General features: G+C 40.1%; 1 protein-coding gene across 3 annotated transcripts in view; it reads right to left on the minus strand.

Moving 5' to 3' along the window:
* The window catches only part of hsd17b3 (hydroxysteroid (17-beta) dehydrogenase 3), a 60,102-nt gene that overhangs the window by 19,961 nt on the left and 17,926 nt on the right, over positions 1-22,215 (minus strand). For all 3 annotated transcript variants that reach the window (XM_073071441.1, XM_073071451.1, XM_073071432.1), the window contains exon 9: positions 5,348-5,413. In XM_073071441.1, coding sequence (XP_072927542.1) covers positions 5,348-5,413 — 66 coding nt within the window. The remainder of the gene's footprint in view (positions 1-5,347; positions 5,414-22,215) is intronic.

Genomic DNA, 22,215 nt, shown 5'->3' on the forward strand with positions numbered 1-22,215 from the left:
TGTCTCAAATATCGAAATCCTTCACTGAAATTTTGTGCCTGGTGGCTGTAGATTCCATCCTTGCAGACTTGATGGGCCAAATGGCCTACCTCTGCTCCTATATCTTATGGTCCTATAATCTTGCTCAGGTAAGCATGTTCAACAAACTTATCATTTTGGCAGCCATCTTCTTCAATCCCTGTAGGAAGCATTGGCCAGGGTGCATGCATGCCTTGATATGCATTCAGGCAGTCCAACCTTATAAAGGGCTCAACATCTGTTTCAGAGTTGAAGTTTCATTCTCTGCATTCATCAACATGGTGGGTGGGGCACCAATGGTGCAGAATGGGAATTTGTTTGCCACCAAGCATCCTGCCTATTTATAATATGTATACATCAGTCAATTTCTCGGCTACAAGGTTCAGATTGTACACATTGCTGAAGGAGCTACGAATCAATATATAGAGAAAGTTCCAGAAAGATTGCTTTACTTTATGCACTATATTACTAAAGGCAGAATTGAAAACATCAATACAAAACAATTAAATTTAATCAATTGATTATGGCAAATAGTACAAAATTGTGGATAAATAAAGCAAGGCATATTTTTGTTGATTTGCCTCTGGATGAAACAAATTAGAAAATAGGGTTTTAAAATGGATAATGCTCAATTATTTAAAAACTAAATTCCAGATAAAATATAACTTTAAGTAGTAGAAAATAATGGCTGCATTCTTGTTTCGCATTATACCTCTCAGCTTCTAAAGTTGCAAAAGATATTGAAATTTGTCAGATACTGAGCAATTACACTCCAATGTCTGAACTTGCAGCAGGGAGGGAAATTATTACCTGGAGTTTTCTCAGTATTAAGGCATAACAAGACCTAGGCCATAGTGAAATCAATCATTTCAATAGTCTTTATATTAGTGAATCCAAGCATAAGATGATACATTCACAGTAATGTGCTGTAGTGCATCACATCATCTGTCCAGTCTTTATGCTGTTTGTATAGCACTCTTAGTACAAAAGAATATTGTATGCCAACAATGTCAGCAGAACCAGTCTTTGCCAATATGTGGAAATAGAAACAATGCCATCACCAGCATTACTCAATCATCAACGTGTCCTTACCTGCATCTCCTCCATTTCCCGCACTTCGGCCCTCACCCCATCCTCCTGTCACCACAACAGCGAGTGTGTTCCCCTTGTCCTCACCTACCACCCCACCAGCCTCCGGATCCAACATATTATCCTCCGCAACTTCCACCACCTTCAATAGGACCCCACCACTAAGCACATCTTTCCCTCTCTACACCTCTCTGCTTTTTGCAGGGATCGTCCCCTCCACAATTCCCTCCCCACAGATCTCCCACCTGGTACTTATCCCTGTAAGCGCAAGTTCTACACCTGTCCCTACACCTCCTCTCTTACCACCATTCAGGGCCCCAAACAGTCCTTCCAGTTGCGGAAACACTTCACTTGTGAGTCTGTTGGGGTAATCTATTGCATCCAGTGCTCCCGGTGCGGCCTCCTCTACATCGGCGAGACCTGACGCAGATTGGGGGACCGCTTCGTCGAGCACATCCGCTCCGTCCACAACAACAGACAGGATCTCCCGGTTGCCACCCACTTCAACTCTCCTTCACGTTCCCATTCGGATATGTCCATACATGGCCTCCTCTACTGCCATGATGAGGCCAAACTCAGGTTGGAGGAGCAATACATCATATACCGTCAGGGTAGCCTCCAGCCCCTTGGTATGATCATTGAATTCTCCAACTTCTGGTAATTCCCTCCCCCTCCCTTCCCCCATCCCACTTTCACTCTGTCTCATCTTCTAGCTGCCTATCACCTCCCTCTCATGATTTTGCCTTCTACTACCCATAGTGCTTTCCCTTTAGATTCCTTCTTCACCTCTCCTGCCTATCCCCTCCCTGCTTCCCCTCCCCCACCCTTTGATCTTTCCTCTAATTGGTTTTCCACCCTCCCCCCACCTCCTTTATGGGGCCCCTGCCTCCTCCTCCTTCAGTCCTGACGAAGGGTCTCGGCCCGAAACATTGACTGCTCAATTCAACGGATGCTGCCCAACCTGCTGAGTTCATCTGGCTTGTCTGTATATGTTGCTTACACAAGCAGATTAGCTGCTCAGAGATTGTGCAATTGTATTCAACAAACAAAGAAAGAAATCAGCAAAAATTTACCAGTTGTGACGCCTCATGCTTGTGTGGTATTAAGGCTGCAGTTCATTTAAGAGGGAAGTCAAGATGGCAAAAGTGACCATGAGGTAGCATTGGTAGACAACGTAAAGGAGAATCTTACAAGATTCTGTAAGAATATTAAGAGCAAAAGGGAGAGAATAGTTCCCCTTAAGAATCAATGGGTGGAATCACAAGGGATGGGTGAGATCTTAAGTGAATATTTCTCATCAGTATTTACTATGGAGAACGACATACATGCTAAAGAATTAAGGAATTTGAATTGTGATGTCTTGGAACATATCCACATTATATAAAATAGAGTAGAGTCAGTCTTAATATCACTGATATGTTTTGAAATTCATTGTTTTGCAGCAGCAGTACAGTGTAATACAATACATCATAAACAAAACTATAAATTGTAATAAGAAATTCAAATTAACTTAAATAAGTGGTGCAAAAAGAGCAAAAATAGTGAGGTAGTGCATATGGGTTCATTGTGGGTTCAGAAATCTGATAGTGGAGGAGAAGAAGCCACTTCTAAAATGCTGAGTGGGGATCTTTGGGCTCACATACCTCCACCATACTGGTAGCAATGAGAAGAGGACATGTCCTGGGTGATGGAGATCCTTAACGATAGATGCTGCCTTTTTGAGGCATCACCTTTTGAAGATGTTCTTGATGCTGGGGTAGCTAGTACCTATGTCAGAGGTGGCTGAGTTTGCAACCTTCTGCAACTTTATCTGATTCTGTGAAGTGACTCCTCCATACCAGATGGTGATGTAACCAGTTACAATGCTCTCCATGATACATCAGTAGAAATTGACAAGTCTTTGGTGACATACCAAATCTCTCAAAACTCCTAATGAAATATAGCCATTGCTGTGCCTTCTTTGTAATTGCATCAATATGTCGGACTGAGGATAGACCCTCAGAAATGTTGACATACTTGGAAACTGCTCACCCTTTTACTGCCGAACCCTCGATAAAGGACTTCTGTGTGTTCCCTTGACTTCCCCTTCCTGAAGTTCATAATCAATTCCTTGGTCTTCCTGATGACATGTGGAAGATTGCTGCTGCAACACCACTCAACCAACTGATCTATCTCACTCCTGTATACCTGTTCATCACCATCTGAAATCCTGCCAACAACAGTTGTGTCATCGGCAAATTTATAATGGTGTTTAAGCTGGGTGTATAGTGAAAATAGAGAGAGTAGAGAGAGAGTGGGTTAAGCATTCATTCTTGAGGTGCACAAGGAGGAGATGTTATTTCCAATCCATGCTCTGACTGTAGACTCCCGATGAGGAAGTCAAAGATTCACTTGCAGAGAGGTGTACAGAGACCCAGGTTTTGGAGCTTGTTTATTAGTACTGAGAGTTTGATGATGTTAAGCAACAAGCTGTAATCAATAAACAGCAGTCTGAAGTAGGTATTACTATTGTCCAGGTGGTCCAAGCACAGGAGCTCCACTTTCCATAGACATCTGTACCATTTACATCAGCATGACAGACAGGATGCCAATGCTGAACAGAGTGATCATGATGAAGATGCAACTATAGTTCAAAGACTGGAAATCAAAAATATCTCCATGATCCTCTCTGAAGTTAAAGAAAAATAGAAAAGAAAATGGGGAGAACACATAGACCTCAAGGTAGAACATCAGCAACAGTTCAACACAAACCAACAAGAGGAGTTGCAATCTCTGATATGCAGCCAACAGAAGGAGCGTTATGAATTGAGACAGAATCAGTTGGAACTTGGGCAAAGACTCACTGATCACATGAATGTAGTCCAGGGCTCCATTATGAGGCATGTAGAGCAAATAACGGTCACACAGCAAGATCGAAAACAGAGACAATCAGATATGATCTTGGCAGAAGGGTGTGAAAGAAAGGAATATGTTCATCAGAGTTCTCATAAAGACACTAATATTAACACAGCAAATGAAAGCAAGGCATTTATGGAAACAAATAGCAAACCAAAAGGGATTATTAAACCACCACAGAGAAGGATTAGAAGTAGTTGAGTGAATAAGGGACTATGGTTGCTCATTACAATTGGTTAATGTAAGTATCTTTGTTGGAAAGCATTGCTGTTTCTTGCAGGTTTATGAGGATATAGTATTGTATTTGATTTTTCTTTAAAGGGGAATATGTATTATTCTGTGTGTAATAAATAATAAATAACTGCAGTTCCCAGTGGGCGATGCAGGCGGTTCACCCGGAACCGGAAGTGAGGTTGGTGAGGTGGGGTTGCATGTGCTCATATTTAGCTGGAAGTCTTTAACTGTAAATAAATATGTTAGTGTTTTTGCTCATGATGTTTGTCTTTATTAAGACAAACAACAAAACACCAACCTCTAGGCATTTACTGTCACTGTCTGCTTTACATGGGCAAGCCAATTCCAAATCCATGAAGCCCAGTTTCCCCCGATCCCGTGCCCCCTGGCATTCTGAATGAGCTCACCATAGGGAACATTGTTGAATACTTTACTAAGTCCATATATACCACAGCCACTGCTCTACCTTCATGAATTATGCCTGCAATAAGTGGTTAAGTCCATTACCTATTGGGAATCCACCTGAGTATGATTCTGTCTGTTGCTTCCATGACCTTGGACCTGGTTAGGCAGATTTCCTTTGAGTTCCATTGAACCAAATCTCACATTCATTGCAAAAGTCTGTTTCTTAACACATGTGACATAATGCTGAGGAAGAAACATTCAAACACTTTGGGTGCCACTGAACATGCTCAAGTTGCCCTTGTAGGTAAATGTACAATGTATGTAAAGCACCAGAATTAATTTGCTGACCACAGCAAAATAATGGTAAGTTTTCAATCACCTTTTGTGATTGTTTTCCCAGTTAATTTCTGTACTATCATGCACATAAACATTCAACTGCAAAACAGAGTCTCTAGCCCTTTGTGTTCTAATACAATTCCTCATAAATTTTATGAAAGTATCTGGAATATATAGTTGATATGTCAAAACATTTTCTGACCATATTTGACTATGTCTAGAAAAATACTTCAAAGTACACTGTGAATATCTGAAATATTGTCCTGCAAACTAAAATGCTAAGAATTCACATAGTGAAAATTAATCAGAAGTATAGATTTTATGATTTTTCATTTTTAAAGACATTCCAAAAGACATAATCTATTCTTACCTGTATAATAATATCCTTTGATCCATATTCTGCTTGACAGCCTCTAGAAAATCTTTCGATAAAGATCTAGCAAATAATTTAATAAAAAAGTAATGATTTATTAATTTTAAATTATCCAGAATTCTTGGAACAGAAACTATTTTAAAGATCTCAATTTATTATAATTTTAAAACATCTTTAAAAATTTACAATATGCATACTACTATACATTCAGGTTTAACATTCACAAGGACATAAAAGGTACAAGCCTGATAACTTATTTTTTTTAAAAATTAACATTTATTACAGCAAAGATAATAATCATTTTCTGCAGTATAGATTAGCACCTTCTGAAGTTCCTTTTCACTAATTCATAGTATCTTCAATTCACTGCTCACTGAGCTAAAAAATGATCATTAAGATGAAAAGATAATTTGTTTAAAGGCCACAGACCTCATTAAAAATGCTTGGCATCATTTCATTCTTGGCTCAATTTGCATTAAGGGAGACTTCAACTTTTCCATTATTAAATGTGATGGAAACAATGAATGAGGCATTTGTTGATTATATCTTTAGTGTTCAGGTAAGACGACTAATGGTAGTAAATTCTACATCTGATTTTCAATAACGATTCTGATATACAATTTCCATGCAGCTGATGAGTCCAAAGGAATGGCCAAGACCAATACAGTTTGGAACCAGTGGCGTCGCAGGAGTTGCCAAATCAGCTTTGAACTCAACATAGGACTGCCTTAGGGACGCCTGATCTGTACTTTTCCCTTGTGGTTAATCCCAAAGCTTTTCCCATGGAGTTGGTATAGCCGCAAGGCAGCGGAGGTTGGAGATCAGGGTTTTCCTTCTCCTAGGTGTGCTGCCAACCACGGCTGATGAGCCCCGACTGCCCAAAGTGTCTGGTTTTAAGGTGCCAGTAACACACCTTTGCCCCTTTTCCTGTTAGAAATGGTTCCACTGGGCCTAGTGGCAAGCTACACGTGAAGGTCAGGAGCTGGACTTGAGGCTATTTGAGACGCATGTCATAGAGAGCATTTAATAGGTAGTGGGAGGTTATCCCCACTACCTCCCCCGGCTATGACAACCTTAAGGAAGCTAACTACAGTACAATAAAACTTATTCCATTCAGAAATCCTGATGATTCAGTGTCTGGCTCATAAGGTAACGTTTGCTGTACTGCCTTCCAATTCACTATTTCTGAGTCCCAAATTTGAATCTAATTCACTGTAGCCCAATTTCTCATGCTCCTTTTCAACTCTCCAGGGATCTAGTTCCCCCAGTTCTTGTACTTCCTGTTCCCCCAGTTCCTGTGCTCTATTTCCCCTCAATAAGGTTCCATTTCCTGGTTTCCGGTGACGTCATCGTCGAGAACGGCAGCTTAAGTCACTAGCTCCTCCGGAAAATCGCGTATTAAGCCCCATTAACCTGTCAAATATAATATTTTTTGAAAAATATTTGAACTGAAAAGAGGGACAAGAATGGGGAGAAGAAATGGAAATAAAAAAAAGCAACACTGCGGAGCGTGCGTCCAAGAGGAGTGCAGCGAGCGGCTCTCCGACCCGACCGCGTGCTAGTGAGGCGGCTGCTGGGCCTCGTTCAGTCAAAGCGGCGAATTTCTTCGAAATCCTGAAAGAAATAATGGAGCTCCAGAAAGAAATAAAGCAGCAGCTCCATTTTAAATCAGAGCTCGCCTGCGTTAATCAAAAAATAGCGGTGGCAGAGACTCACATTGAGAAGGTGGAAGATCACGTTCAAAACGTGGAACGGATACTGAGTAAGACAATAAAAATATTACATCACCAGGAAGGTAAACTGCTTGACCTGGAGGGAAGATCACAGCGGAATAATAACAGAATCTACAACGTTCCCGAAAGAGCGGAGGGCTCGTCTAATACGGATTTTGTCGGAAAGTTACTGCGGGATGTGCTGGATCTTCCCCCGGCTATGGAGCTGGATATCGAGAGAACGTATCGCATGTTAGTCCCGAAACCTACCCAGGATAGAAAGCCATGCTCAATAATAATAAATTCCTTTGGAACAGCACCAAGGCAGAGATTCTACGAAGGGCCTGGGGTAACAAGAGAGTGTTTTCCAATGATAAATTAATATATTTCGACCAAGATTACCCCCCCCCCCCCGCGGTCCTCCAGAAATGCAAAGAATACTTTGAAGTAAAGCAAGTACTAAAGCAAAATAAGATTAGTTTTCAAACTCCATACTCTGCTGAACTTCGAGTGTTTTATGACAATGGGACACGGTTGTACCAGACAGTGGAAGAGGCGACTACAGACATGAAGGCCAGAGGGTTGCCCGTCAGCATGACCAAAACGAAGGAAAGTTTGACTTAGGAATTATCCCGCTCCGCTTGGGAAATAGTGTGAGAATCGAGAAGGCAGGAGACAGGAGGCCGAGAGAAATATATCAGGAAGGGACCGGGAGTTTCCCAAAGACAGTCCTCACCCCCTTCAGAAGAGCCATAAGGTTTAGCTAACTTTAAAAAGGTTGAGAAGCTAAACTGAAGCAAAAGTACATGGTAATATACCCATCTCAAGAAACACTTATTATAATGTGGATTTTATATTACTTAGTTGTTATTGTGTGTGTGTGTGTGTGTGTGTGTGTGTGTGTGTGTGTGTGTGTGTGTGTAGATATATATATATCTAGCTGTGGGGGAGTACACAGGGAAAATATTTCCCCGTGTAATAAAAATATATATATTATACACACACACAGAGGGAAATCTTTTCTGTGTAATGGATTTGTTCACTGTGTTACGTACTCGTGACACGTGACAGTGGTACCCTTGTCACGTGACTGGGGTTGAAGCTATACTGGACTTGAGGTAATGGTCTTGTGATGGTGGAGTGATGTCATTTTCCCACCAGTGGAGGTCATGTGACAGGTGTTTTTTTACAGGGTATAAAAGGACCCCTCCCTGTGAGGAGGGGCAGTTCGTGGCTGGATTTGTCATGTTGACTTCATGCCACTGCGTGATTTAATGTGATGACGCAGTTTAGTTGAAAGATGAAGTTTTATCTAATGCCTAAAGTTTAAAAGGTCATTGCTAGCAGTTTCTTTTACAATACTGCTAGTTGAGAATCAGTGGAGAGTGAAGATCGAGGAGAATCAATTTTCGACGGTGAAACGGGTTCGACCTTGTTTGATCCTTATTCGGAAAGATTTTGTTGACTATTCTCGTGTTAATCCCTGGGGTTCCAGAAAGGATTGAGAATAGTGCGGTAAAGGAAAGGTCAGTGCCTTTAAGCCGTTCCGTTTCATAAAATTCTACGTGGGAAAAGTTCGACTTTGGGGACTGAAGAAAAACTATGTGAAAGAGAATTTAGATCGTCTTAAAAAGTCTCTCCTTTTAAATGGACTGTGAGCATTTTGAACTTTTGGCAATACCACTTTAAAAAACTGTTTTTGCAAAATCGCTTTAAGAACTGTTTGAGCTGCATCGCTTTAAGAACTGTTCAAGCTGCCGCACAGCAGCTGGTTTCCGGTTACGTTAGTGTTTTGTTTACTTTTGGGGGGTTTGTTTTCAGTGTTTAATAAACGTGTTATTTGTTATGAAAACCCTTGCCTAGCTCATCTGTTCATTGTTGCCTGAATTCGTAACATTTAAATATGGGGGCTCGTCCGGGATTGGATTATTTGAGTTTAAATGCTTGTTGAATTTTGAGTCGGTGTTTTGGAAACGGGGAATACTCGATTCTTTTGTTTGATTGGCTTGTGAGTGGCATTCAGCAACAATGAATATTGATGAGTTTCTGGCTTCGCCGGCCGCGGAGTTGTTAGTGAAGGCGAAAAAATCTGAGGTATCTGAGACAGCTAGTAAATTGCAACTTAAAGGTATTTTGCAGACTACATCAAAGGCTCTATTGCAGAGAAAAATCACGTCACACTATGTGGATTCGGGTGTTTTCGATGCATCGATTTTAGAGTCGTTTCCAATAAGTAATCTGGAGATGCAGTTGCAAATCGAACAGATGAAGTTGGAACAAAGTAAAGCTGAATTGGAGCGTTGTAAATTAGAAGCTGATCAAAAGAAAAGGGAATTTGAATATGCAATGTCGGAATTAAGGTCTGGGAATCAGTCTTCTGGTTCTAGAAAGCCGTTCGTTGCTAGTCATTAAATTGGTCCCTCCATTTAGTGAAACAGAAGTGGAAAGATATTTTCCACATTTTGAAACTATTGCTCGGATGTCAGAGTGGCCGAAAGATAAATGGTCAGTGCTGTTACAGAGTGTAATTAAAGGTAAAGCACAATAAGTTTACACAGCTTTAACTGCTACGCAAGCACTTGATTATGATATTGTAAAAATGCATATTCTCAAAGCATATGAATTAGTCCCAGAAGCGTATAGAGAAAGATTCAGAAGTTTGAAAAAGTCTGTGGAAAAAACTTATGTGGAATTTGCCTATGATAAAGCTGTGTGTTTTGAGAGATGGGTTTCTTCTAAAAATGTAAATGAGGACTATGATACATTGAGAGAGCTGATTTTAATGGAGGAATTTAAAAGAAGCATTCCTGTTGAAGTAAGGACCTACTTAAATGAGAGGGATACTGATAAATTGCAGGACTGTGCTAGATTAGCTGATGAGTATGTTTTAACCCATAAGAATAAATTTTCTCAGGGCAAAATTTTTAAGAGGAAAAATAACATGGAGACTCAAGGTAAATCAGAAATTAAATCAGAAGTTAATGAGAAAGGTAAGGAGGAAGGAAAACCTGTGAAGGAAAGACAGTTTGGTCTTATTTGTAACTATTGTAAGAAACCTGGCCATGTAATAGCTAACTGTTTCAGATTGAAAAAGAAAGAGAAGGAAGCAGTTCCAGATGCTTGTGTGCAACATACTGAAGCACCTGTAAAGTTACAGGGTTTGATAAACACAAATGAGGCTTTGTTAGAGTCTGACCAAGTTAGAAAGGGATAAGATCATTTTATAACTGAAGGGTTTGTATCCTTGAAAGAAGGATCTACTCTGGTGCCAATAAAAATCCTTAGGGATACTGGAGCTTCTCAATCACTGATGTTAGACAGTGTGTTGAAGTTTAATGAAGAGTCTGATACTGGTGAGGTAAATTATGTAAGAGGTGTTGGGAGTGATTTTATATCTGTACATTTACATAATGTAAATTTAAAGTCAGGGTTAGTTACAGGATTTGTTAAAGTAGGATTACAGCATAGCTTACCTGTGAAGGGTATTTCTTTATTGTTAGGTAATGACTTGGCAGGTGGACAAGTTTTTCCTGAAGTGCATTTGACAATGGAGTCAGAGGAACCAGAGAGGAATTCTAACACAGATTCTTCCTGTGTTGTGACTAGAGCTATGGCTAAAAAGATTGATGTGCAAAATGAGGTTGTTACTCATGACTGTTCAACTCAGGATTCGAGTTTTGAGGATGTGTCAGAGACTTTCTTACCTTCGTTGTTTGAACAAGATTCTTGGAGTAAGTCTATGAAGATTTATCTCTGTCTCGGAAGGAGATGATAGCAGAGCAGAATAGAGACCCTGAGATTGCACAATTAAGAGAGCAAGCTTTACTAGATTTTGAAATTGAGAAGGTGCCAGTAGGATATTACTTGGAAAAAGGAGTGCTGATGAGGAAGTGGAGATCGCCTACAATTCCTGCAAGTGAGGAATGGAATGTTGTTTACCAGGTAGTTGTCCCTAAAGTTTATCAAAATGAGATTTTGACTTTAGCTCATAGTGTGCCTTTAGGTGGACATCAAGGGGTAAGGAAAACTGTGGACAAGATTTTAAAACATTTTTACTGGCCTGGTCTAAGAAAAGATGTGGCGATGTTTTGTAAAACGTGTCATACTTGTCAAATTGTGGGTAAGCCAAATCAAGTTACACCAGTAGCTCCATTACAACCTATTCCAGCATTTGGTGAACCATTTTCTAAAGTTATTGTAGATTGTGTTGGTCCATTACCAAAGACAAAAACTGGTTATCAGTATTTGTTGACTATCATGTGTACTTCGTCTAGGTTTCCAGAGGCAGTACCACTTAGGAATATAAAAGCTAAAACTGTGACAAAGGCTCTTATAAAATTCTTTACTTATTTTGGATTACCTAAGGAAATACAAACTGATCAAGGCAATAATTTTATGTCTGGATTGTTTCAACAGATAGTTTATAAATTGGGAGCTAAGCAAATCACTTCATCTGCATATCATCCAGAATCGCAAGGTGCCTTGGAGAGGTTTCATTCTACCCTCAAGAATATGATTAGGACATATTGTGTGGAAAATTAAAGTGACTGGGATGAGGGTATAAACTTACTTTGATTTGCAGTAAGGGAATCGGTACAGAAATCTTTAGGTTTTAGTCCATTTGAACTTGTGTTTGGACATAGAGTTAGAGGACCTTTAGCTTTATTGAAAGAACAGTGGATTATTAAGGAAATACACACTAATTTGTTGGACTATGTTTTGAAATTTAAGGACAGGTTACATAAAGATTGTAGCTTAGCCAAGGAAAATTTAAAGTTGGCTCAGGAGAAAATGAAAACTTGGTATGATAAAGAAGCTAGGATGAGGATGTTTAAGCCTGGAGATAAGGTGTTGGTTCTTTTCCCAGTGCAAACGAATCCTTTACAAGCTAGATTTCATGGTCCTTATGAAATTGTATCTAAAATCAATGATGTGGATTACGTGATAAAAACTCCAGATCATAGAAGGTTAACACAACTTTGCCATATAAATATGATTAAACCATATTTTGAGAAACAATCTGATACTGTGACTGTTGTGGTTAGTGAGAATGAGTTTGATTTAACTAGGAACATGATAGATGATTCATCTGACTTTCATTCTAAATCCAACATTGTTTCTGTTAGGTTACCAAATGCAACCATTCTGGAAAATATGGATGAGAAATTAGCACATTTACAGTTAGAGCAGAAACAACAGATGAAGGAATTAATTTTTAAATGTAAGGATTTGTTTCCAGATGTTCTGAGAAGGACTACTATAGCTTCACATGATGTAGATGTTGGAGATGCCAAACCTATTAAACAACATCCATATAGGATAAACATAGAAAAATGTGAACTTGCTGAGAAAGAAATTGAATATATGTTAGAGAATAATATTATTAGACATTCTAACTCGAATTGGAGTTCGCCATGTGTTATGGTGCCAAAACCAGATGGTAGTATTAGGTTTTGTACGGACTATAGGAAGGTGAATGCTGTGACGAAAACAGATGCATATCCAATTCCTAGAGTAGATGATTGTGTAGATAAAGTTGGAAAAGCAAAGTTCCTTACAAAGATTGATTTATTGAAAGGGTATTGGTGTGTTCCATTAATGGACAGGGATAGATAGATAGATAGATACTTTATTCATCCCCATGGGGAAATTCAACATTTTTTCCAATGTCCCATACACTTGTTGTAGCAAAACTAATTACATACAATACTTAACTCAGTAAAAATATGATATGCCTCTAAATCACTCTCTCAAAAAGCATTAATAATAGCTTTTAAAAAGTTCTTAAGTAGTTTACTTAAATACAATCAACCCCGGCACTTTAACATATCTTACTCCTGGCGGTTGAATTGTAAAGCCTAATGGCATTGGGGAGTATTGACCTCTTCATCCTGTCTGAGGAGCATTGCATCGATAGCAACCTGTCACTGAAACTGCTTCTCTGTCTCTGGATGGTGCTATGTAGAGGATGTTCAGGGTTTTCCATAATTGACCGTAGCCTACTCAGCACCCTTCGCTCAGCTACCGATGTTATACTCTCCAGTACTTTGCCCATGACAGAGCCCGCCTTCCTTACCAGCTTATTAAGATGTGAGGCGTCCCTCTTCTTAATGCTTCCTCCCCAACACGCCACCACAAAGATGGCGCTCTCCACAACTGACCTATAGAACATCTTCAGCATCTCACTACAGACATTGAATGATGCCAACCTTCTAAGGAAGTACAGTCGACTCTGTGCCTTCCTGCACAAGGCATCTGTGTTGGCAGTCCAGTCTAGCTTCTTGTCTAACTGTACTCCCAGATACTTATAGGTCTTAACCTGCTCCACACATTCTCCATTAATGATCACTGGCTCCATATGAGGCCTAGATCTCCTAAAGTCCACCACCATCTCCTTGGTCTTGGTGATATTGAGATGCAGGTAGTTTGAGTTGCACCATATCACAAAGTCCTGTATCAGTTTCCTATACTCCTCCTCCTGTCCATTCCTGACACACCCCACTATGGCCGTGTCGTCAGCGAACTTCTGCACATGGCAGGACTCCGAGTTATATTGAGGTAGAGAGATTTCTGCATTTGTAACTCCATCTGGGTTATATGAATATAATGTTCTTCCATTTGGGATGAAGAATGCCCCAGGTACTTTCCAGAGGATGATTAACTCTGTGATTCAGGGATTGAAAGATACTGATGCTTATATTGATGATTTAGTGACAGGAAATGATACTTGGGAAGCACACATTATTGTGGTGGAGAAATTGTTTGAAAGGCTTTCAAAAGCTAACTTAACTATTAATTTAGCTAAGAGTGAATTTGGACATGCCACTGTGACTTACCTTGGTTATCTTGTGGGTCAAGGTAAGGTAGCTCCTGTTCAGGCAAAAGTTCGGGCAATTTTAGAGATTCCCACTCCAATGGGGAAAAAAACTCTCAGAAGATTCTTGGGAATGGTAGGATATTATCGAAAATTTTGTAAGAATTTTGCTAATGTTGCCCTTCCATTAACTAACCTTTTGCAGAAGAATGTGAAGTTTGTGTGGACAGTGCCTTGTCAAGAAGCATTTGAAAAATTGAAAACAATAATATGTCAACAACCTGTGCTTAAGGCACCTGACTTTGAAAAACCTTTTTCATTAGCTGTAGATGCTAGTGATGAGGCTGCGGGAGCAGTATTAATGCAAAGGAATGAGGGTGATGAGGTTGATCATCCAGTAGCTTACTTTTCCAAGACATTTTATAAGCATCAAAGAAACTATTCAACAATAGAGAAGGAATTGTTATCTCTTGTTTTAGCTTTGGAATATTTTGAGGTATATGTTGGTACAACTCAAAAACCACTTATTGTTTACACTGATCATAATCCGTTAGTTTTTCTGAGTAAGATGAAAAACAAAAACAGAAGATTATTAATTTGGAGTTTGATGTTACAAGAGTACAATATTGTAATAACTCATATTAAAGGTAAAGATAATGTGGTTGCTGATTGTCTATCTCGATGTTGAATGTACAATGTGTTTTTTTTATGGGGTACCAATTGTACCACTCCTACTGTATTGTATGCTGTTATATTATGGTATTGTGTATGTTATAATATTTATACATTTGTTTTTCTTGTAAGCAATTGTTAAAAATTTTTGTTCTTGTCAGACCAAAAATGTTTTTTTGGAGGGAGGTGTTACGTATTCATGACATGTGACAGTGGTACCCTTGTCACGTGACTGGGGTTGAAGCTATACTGGACTTGAGGTAATGGTCTTGTGATGGTGGAGTGATGTCATTTTCCCACCAGTGGAGGTCATGTGACAGGTTTTGTTTTTTTTTTAAACAGGGTATAAGAGGAGGACCCTTCCCTGTGAGGAGGGGCAGTTAGTGGCTGGATTTGCCATGCTGACTTCATGCCACTGCATGATTTAATGTGATGACGCAGTTTAGTTGAAAGATGAAGTTTTATCTAATGCCTAAAGTTTAAAAGGTCATTGCTAGCAGTTTCTTTTACAATACTGCTAGTTGAGAATCAGTGGAGAGTGAAGATCGAAGTTCAGGAGTTAAAGATCGAGGAGAATCAATTTTCGACGGTGAAACTGGTTCGACCTTGTTTGATCCTTATTCGGAAAGATTTCGTTGACTATTCTTGTGTTAATCCCTGGGGTTCCAGAAAGGATTGAGAATAGTGTGGTAAAGGAAAGGTCAGTGCCTTTAAGCCATTCCGTTTCATAAAATTCTACGTGGGAAAAGTTCGACTTCGGGGACTGAAGAAAAATGACGTGAAAGAGAATTTAGATCGTCTTAAAAAGTCTCTCCTTTTAAATGGACTGTGAGCATTTTGAACTTTTGGCAATACCACTTTAAAAAACTGTTTTTGCAACATCGCTTTAAGAACTGTTCAAGCTGCCACACAGCTGCTGGTTTCCGGTTACGTTAGTGTTTTGTTTACTTTTGGGGGGGTTTGTTTTCAGTGTTTAATAAACGTGTTATTTGTTATGAAAACCCTTGCCTAGCTCATCTGTTCATTGTTGCCTGAATTCGTAACAACTGACTTATGAATACTGCAATGGGGGCCCTCAACTCACAAGTAGGAGGGGTTATCCCCCACAGCTAGACATTTCCTCTAGCTCAACACAGGGTCATCTACTAGAGACCTCAGCCTTGGAATCACACATACGTTGCCATTTTTGTTATTACTTGCGTCTCTTGGTTCTTATTTGTTCAGGGAGTAGATCAATTAAGTTTTATTCTAATTTCAATGATACATTGACAGATAAATACAGATGGCTAAGGACAAGGTAAAATTCATTTCTTTTCATGTAAATGGGCTATTAAATCCAATCAAACGCAAGAGAATTTTATCCAAAATGAAAAAAGAACAAGCCCATGTAATATATTTACAGGAAACTCATTTAAGTGATAATGAGCCTAAAAAACTAAAGAGAATGGGCTTCACTAATCTGTTTTTCTCCTCATATAAATCAGGACATAGGAGAGGAGTTGCTATTCTTATCTCAAGTAAGTTAAATTTTGAAAAAGTATTCGAAATGGGAGATAAAGAGGGCAGATATATTCTGGAAAGGGGGAATATAGACAGCAATTCAGTTACTCTATTGAATATATACGCACCCCCGGGAAGTGATATTGGTTTCTTTCAAAAAATTACTGATATTATGGTAATGGAAACAGAAGGTCTCCTGATATGTAGGGGAGACTTAAATTTACAATTACAACCAAACTTAGACTCTTCCAATAGAAAAACCTATGAAACAAAATCTTTACACAAGAAAGTTAACACACTTTTTGAGGATGTTGGTTTAATTGATATATGGAGGGACCTTTTCCCTGACAGAAGGGATTACACTCATTATTCTGCTCCCCATTCTGTAAATACAAGAATAGACTATTTCATAACATTTGGAAAAGACAAAGACAAAATAAACACCTGTGGAATTGGGACAATAGATGTAAGTGACCATGCACCTATATATTTATCTGTTGATTTTGACCTACAACCAAAGAATACTATTTGGAAACTACATTCAAGTCTACTTAATGATTTGTACTTTAAGGAACAAATTAAAAAAGAAATTGGTCTCTACTTAGAATTTAATGATAATGGAGAGGTTTCACCTCCCATTTTATGGGATACTCTGAAGGCAGTCTTAAGAGGGAAAATTATAGCGATATCTTCATTTAAGAAAAAAATAAGGAATAAAACATTAGAGGAATTACAAAATAGGCTGAAGGAACGAGAGAAAAAACATGAATTGAATTTGGCACAGGATACATTAGGGGAAATTAAAAGAATTGGGGATGAAATAAATAATTTGGCTACACAAGGAATCAGGAAAAACTTAATGTTTCTGAAACAGACATTATGAAAGTGGATCAAAATCTATGAAAATACTGGCGTGGGAACTGGAAAAAAAAGATAGCAGAAAATACAATTCATAGAATTAGGGACCCAAGAACGAAAATGATAAAAAATAAGCTAAGTGAAATTCAAGCAGCTTTTGAAGTGCTTTACAAAACTCTATATTCCAAAGTTCCAGGGGGAAGCATAACCCAGATTAACACCTTCTTGAATTCTCTAGAGTTACCCACTTTAAGCGAAGAACAAAATAGAACGATGACTGCTGATATAACTGAAGTTGATATAAGCTGATATAACTGAAGTTGATAGGCAATTAATAGGCTTAAATTAAGCAAGTCACCAGGATCAGATGGGTATACAGCAGAGTGGTACAAAGAGTTCAAAAATGAGTTAATTCCTGTTTTACTCCCCACACTGATCTGGGCTCTAAAAAAAGGCACAAATGCCACCCAGTTGGAAGGAAGCAATAATCTCAGCTATACCGAAAGAAGGCAAGGATAAAATGGAATGCAATGGCCATTCTTAATGTAGATTATAGGTTATTTACCTCCATCATGGCCAAACGATTAGAGGAGTTTGTACCCATACTGATATGTAACGATCAGACAGGTTTTATACAACAACGCCAGACACAAGACAATATACAAAGGACACTCTACATTACGGATCATATACAAAAAAATAAAATTGAAGCAATAGTGATAAGCGTGGATGCTGAAAAAGCATTTGATTCGGTTAATTGGAATTTTCTTTACCAAGTTTTACATAGATTTGGTTTCCAAGACAATTATTAAAACTATACAGACATTATATGACAATCCTACTGCTAGGATTAAAATCAATGGATATTTATCAAATAGTCTTACCCTAGAAAGGGGCACGAGACAGGGTTGTGCATGGTCACCACTACTCTTCGCGTTATACCTGGAACCATTAGCTCAATACATCAGAAAATAAGAAGATATCAGGGGAATTACTATTAAATTGGCTTGTTATGCGGATGACATCTTGATCTATCTAGGGCAACCAACATACTCTTTGCCTAAATTGATGTGTTATGAGTGATGAACAGACCTGATGGACAATGGGGTACAGAGTTAACCAATCCCCCCCCCCCCCGAGAACCACGAACTATTACTGTTGCTATGCTGACCATGAGAAAGAGAGACGAAAAACAGGCAAGAACATCTGCGACAGATGAGAGGGGGAGATTGCTGATTAACTGTATTGCGACTCCTTTTGAATTATTTACTGTTTCACTGCAAGGACAATAGTTTGCTCGTTAACATTCCTCAGTGGACTGTAGGAGTGGCATGATTTGATGGACACAGTCATTCAGGAGTGATGGATAGCTGAGACCCCGTTAGTAGGGATAAAAAGACGGGTCTGGAGAGAGACCCTCCAGTAGACACTGATTGAGTGTTGGAACCCACAAGAAAGGTGGGGGCTTCGGAGACCGAACCAGGAGATTGGTCAGTAAAACTCAGTGTTACAGCAAAGCCGGTGGGGACTTGTGTGTGTGTCCGCTCATGCCAGAGTGACGAGTCCACCACAGAAGAACAGTCTAGCAGAAGGATGGAGGGGTCATAGCTGAATGACCACCACAACAATGGTGCAACGGAATCAAAAGGCAACAGGAAGGTTTGCTGACTGCAACTGTTTAATCTCTTGCTCTCTCTCTCTTTCTAATGATTACAGCTCAACAAGCATAACTACCTCAGCACTCATGAACTGAACTTTATATTCTATGACAATTAATTTACCTCTAGACATCGATCGAGCTTGTTTATTATTGATTATTATTATTCCTACACTTTTAGGTTTATTACTGCTACCTTGTATTATATGCATATTTGCATTATTGATATGGTTTTGCTTATTTTTATTAATAAACACCTTTAGTTTGGTACCACCAGACTCCAACGGATTCTTCTTTCTCTGCTGGTCAGACACCCAGTTACAGGGTACGTAACAAATTGGGGCCTCATCTTGAGATTTGATTACCAAATTAGGGGGCCAGTGAATCAGGATAAAAGTCCCTTATCTGATCTGGTTGTGCAATTAACCAGACGGGAAACCAGCAGAGATGGATTTTTAAAAGACCCGACTGCGGGGGCATTAGAGGTTGCCAGGAAGGCTGAATTGGTGAATGTTGCGAAACGATTAGATCTCCCAGAGGTGAAATCATCGATGAGAAAGGTGGGTATACAGAGAGAAATAACTATGCATTATTTTTCCAAGTGTGTGTTCACACCAGATGTATTGGACCTGTTCCGAGAGGAAACCAGCCGAGGGTGAGGTTCAGTTAGAGATAGAAAAATTAAGGTTGGCTGAGAAGGAGAAGAGGGAGCATGAACTTCAGATAAGGCGGCTGGAAGCAGAGAGAGAAGCTGCAGGGTGAAGGGAGGATGCTGAGAGGCGAAGGGAGGAGGCTGAGAGGGAGGCTGAAAGGAGGAGAGAGGAGGCTGAAAGGGAGAAGGAAGAAGCTGAAAGGCAGATGGAGGAAAGGGAGAAAGAGAGGAAGCATGCGCTGGAAATAGAGAAGTTAAAGGTACAGCAGGGAAGAGACCAGGCGGCAGACCCAAATGAGGGGTTCAAGATTGGTCGGGAGATCCAGTTGGTACCTCCATTCGAGGAGATGGATGTCGATAAGTTCTTCCTCCATTTTGAGAAAGTGGCTGTGAATCAGAACTGGCCTGAGAGAAAATGGGCTGTTCTGGTACAGAGCGTACTTAGGGGGAAGGCTCAGCAAGCGTATTCGGCATTGTCTATGGATGAGTCTAAGGATTATGAGGAAGTAAAAAGGGCTATATTGAGGAGTTACGAGTTGGTGCCAGAGGCATACCGATAGAAGTTCCGGAACTTGAGAAAGCCCTGGAACCACACGTATTTAGAGTTTGCCCATGAGATGTAAATGTATTGTGAGCGTTGGTGCGCCTCAAAAGGGGTTGATGAAGATAATGATAACCTGTTACAGTTAATACTGATGGAGCAATTTAAAAGTTGTACCCTGAGAGTATGAAGACGTACTTGGATGAGAAGGAGACAAAGACTCTGTCTGCAACTGCCAAGTTAGCAGACGAGTACGCTTTAACCCACAATTCAAAGTTTTCCTCAAACAAGAGCTACCAGAGAGGCAGTAGGGATGATAGAGAAAGCCCACTGGCTAAGGTAGAGAATAAGCCAGTGGAAAAGGGAAGGAGGAAAAACAGGCTGGCAGGAAGGTTCCTAGCTTTACGTGTTATAATTGTGGGAAAGCTGGTCATATAGCATCTAAGTGCTTTGCTCCGAAGGAGGAGACGGGAAAAGGGAAAACAGCAATCCCTACATGTTGCATTGAGTCGGTCAGCAGATCGATGAGGAAGGCAAAGGTAGATAGAGCACAAGAGGGGTGTGAGAAGTTTATCTCGGAAGGGACGGTGTCTGTGAAGGAAGGAGAAACCCCAGTTCCAGTGCGGATCTGGAGAGATACTGGGGCTGATCAGTCATTGATTTTAAGGAAGGTATTAGATTTTGGTTCTGAGACTGAGACTGGGGAGGTTGTGTTAAGAGGTATCGGAAAAGGGACAGAGGCTGTACCTTTGCACAGGATATTTCTGAAATGTGACCTGGTATCTGGACCGGTCAAAATAGGGGTGCGGTCGAAACTACCGATGGACGGCGTGGACGTCCTACTTGGTAATGATCTGGCAGGTAGTGACGTGTGTTCAGCAGTGAACCTGACAAGCAAGCCTGTAAGTGCTGAGGACCCGCCCATAGATTCCAAGATTTACCCCGCATGCGCAATCACTCGCAGCATGTCTAGAAAGGCGGCTGAGAAAGGAGCAGTTTAAATGAGTCCAGTGTTGATTTGGCAGAGATGTTTTTACCGGCCCTGTACCAAGAGGGGTTAGAGGGTGGTAAAATGGAGGATAGTGGGGTGAAAGAGAGTAAAGGAGAGGAGGTAGATCTACCCTTAGCCAGGAGGGAATTTATAAAGGAACAGAGTTGTGATGAGGAGCTTGTGGCGTTGAGAGAGTCAGCTCCTTCTGAGGCAGAAATTGATAGGGAACCAGAGGGCTACTACCTGAAGGAGGGAGTGTTAATGAGGAAGTGGAGGCCGACCACGGTGCCAGTCGATGAGGACAAGGCGGTGGTACACCAGATGCTGGTTCTGAAGGTCTATCGGAACAAAATTTTGAATTTGACTCATAAGATACCCCTAGGTGGACATTTTGGAGTGAGGAAGGAGGCTATGGAGGCACAGAGTAAAGATGAGAAACAGATATGGCAGTTAGAAGGTCCAGGGTTGGACACGGATGATCTGTCTGGCTTGACAGAGCAGTTTGCAGTTGAAGAATTTAAATGTGTTCCCGATAATGATGTAAGGGCTGTCCTAGATGAAATGGATGCCGCTACCTTGAGGGAGTCTGCTGGGTTAGCAGACGAGGTTGTTTTAACCCGCAAGGTTGAGTTTACTCCGAAGGGGAGTTGCCCAGAGAGTAACTGGGAGGATCAGGGGAACTTAGAATTTGAAAAAGGGACTGGTATTGAAAGCCTTGGAGAGGCAGATGTCCCATTTGCTTGTGTTCAAGGTGTGAAGGGTGTGGATGCACAGGTTACTGAACCTAGTATTGAAACTCAGGAAAAGTCTGAGGTATCTGATTTAGTTGAAAAGGAATGCAGTCCTTTTGGGTCAGATGGACTTGGTTCAGTGAAGAAAGGGTTAACTTTGGTACCAGTGGAAAGTGAGAATTCTCAGTTGTTTGTGTTAGAAGGTGTGTTAAAAGTTAATGATGAGATGAAAGCTGGTGATGTGAATGTTATTGAAGGAGAAGGGAAAGGTGTTGTTCCTAAATTGAATAAAGAAAATTTAAAGTCTGAATTGGTTTTAGAAGGATTGACAAAAGGGAAGGGACCATTAACTGAACAATGGCTTGTGAACAAGGTGCCTGTGAATCAATTACAGTTTGTTTGGAAATTTAAAGATAGGCAACTCACTGATGTTATTCAAGTATGTGATTTGGAGAGGCAGAACTTGAAATGTTGTTTTGACCAAGAGGGATCATCTGCAGCTGTTAAACTGAAAATAGAATGAAAGATCCTGAAGATAAAATTAATGACTTGCTTAAAATTAACAAATTGTGTGGAAGTTCAGCAAATGGGCTTAGTTTGGAAAACATTGGTGATAAGATAGCTCCTGTGAAAGGAGTCTGTGAAGGCCTATTCCACACTCGTGAGCAAGCTAACCACTTGAGAGTTAAGTGGAAAAGGGACAAAGGTTGACCAAATGTCACTTTGAATAACAGGAT

The sequence above is a fragment of the Hemitrygon akajei genome, chromosome 2, assembly GCF_048418815.1.
Source record: "Hemitrygon akajei chromosome 2, sHemAka1.3, whole genome shotgun sequence".
Taxonomy (NCBI): Eukaryota; Metazoa; Chordata; class Chondrichthyes; order Myliobatiformes; family Dasyatidae; genus Hemitrygon; species Hemitrygon akajei.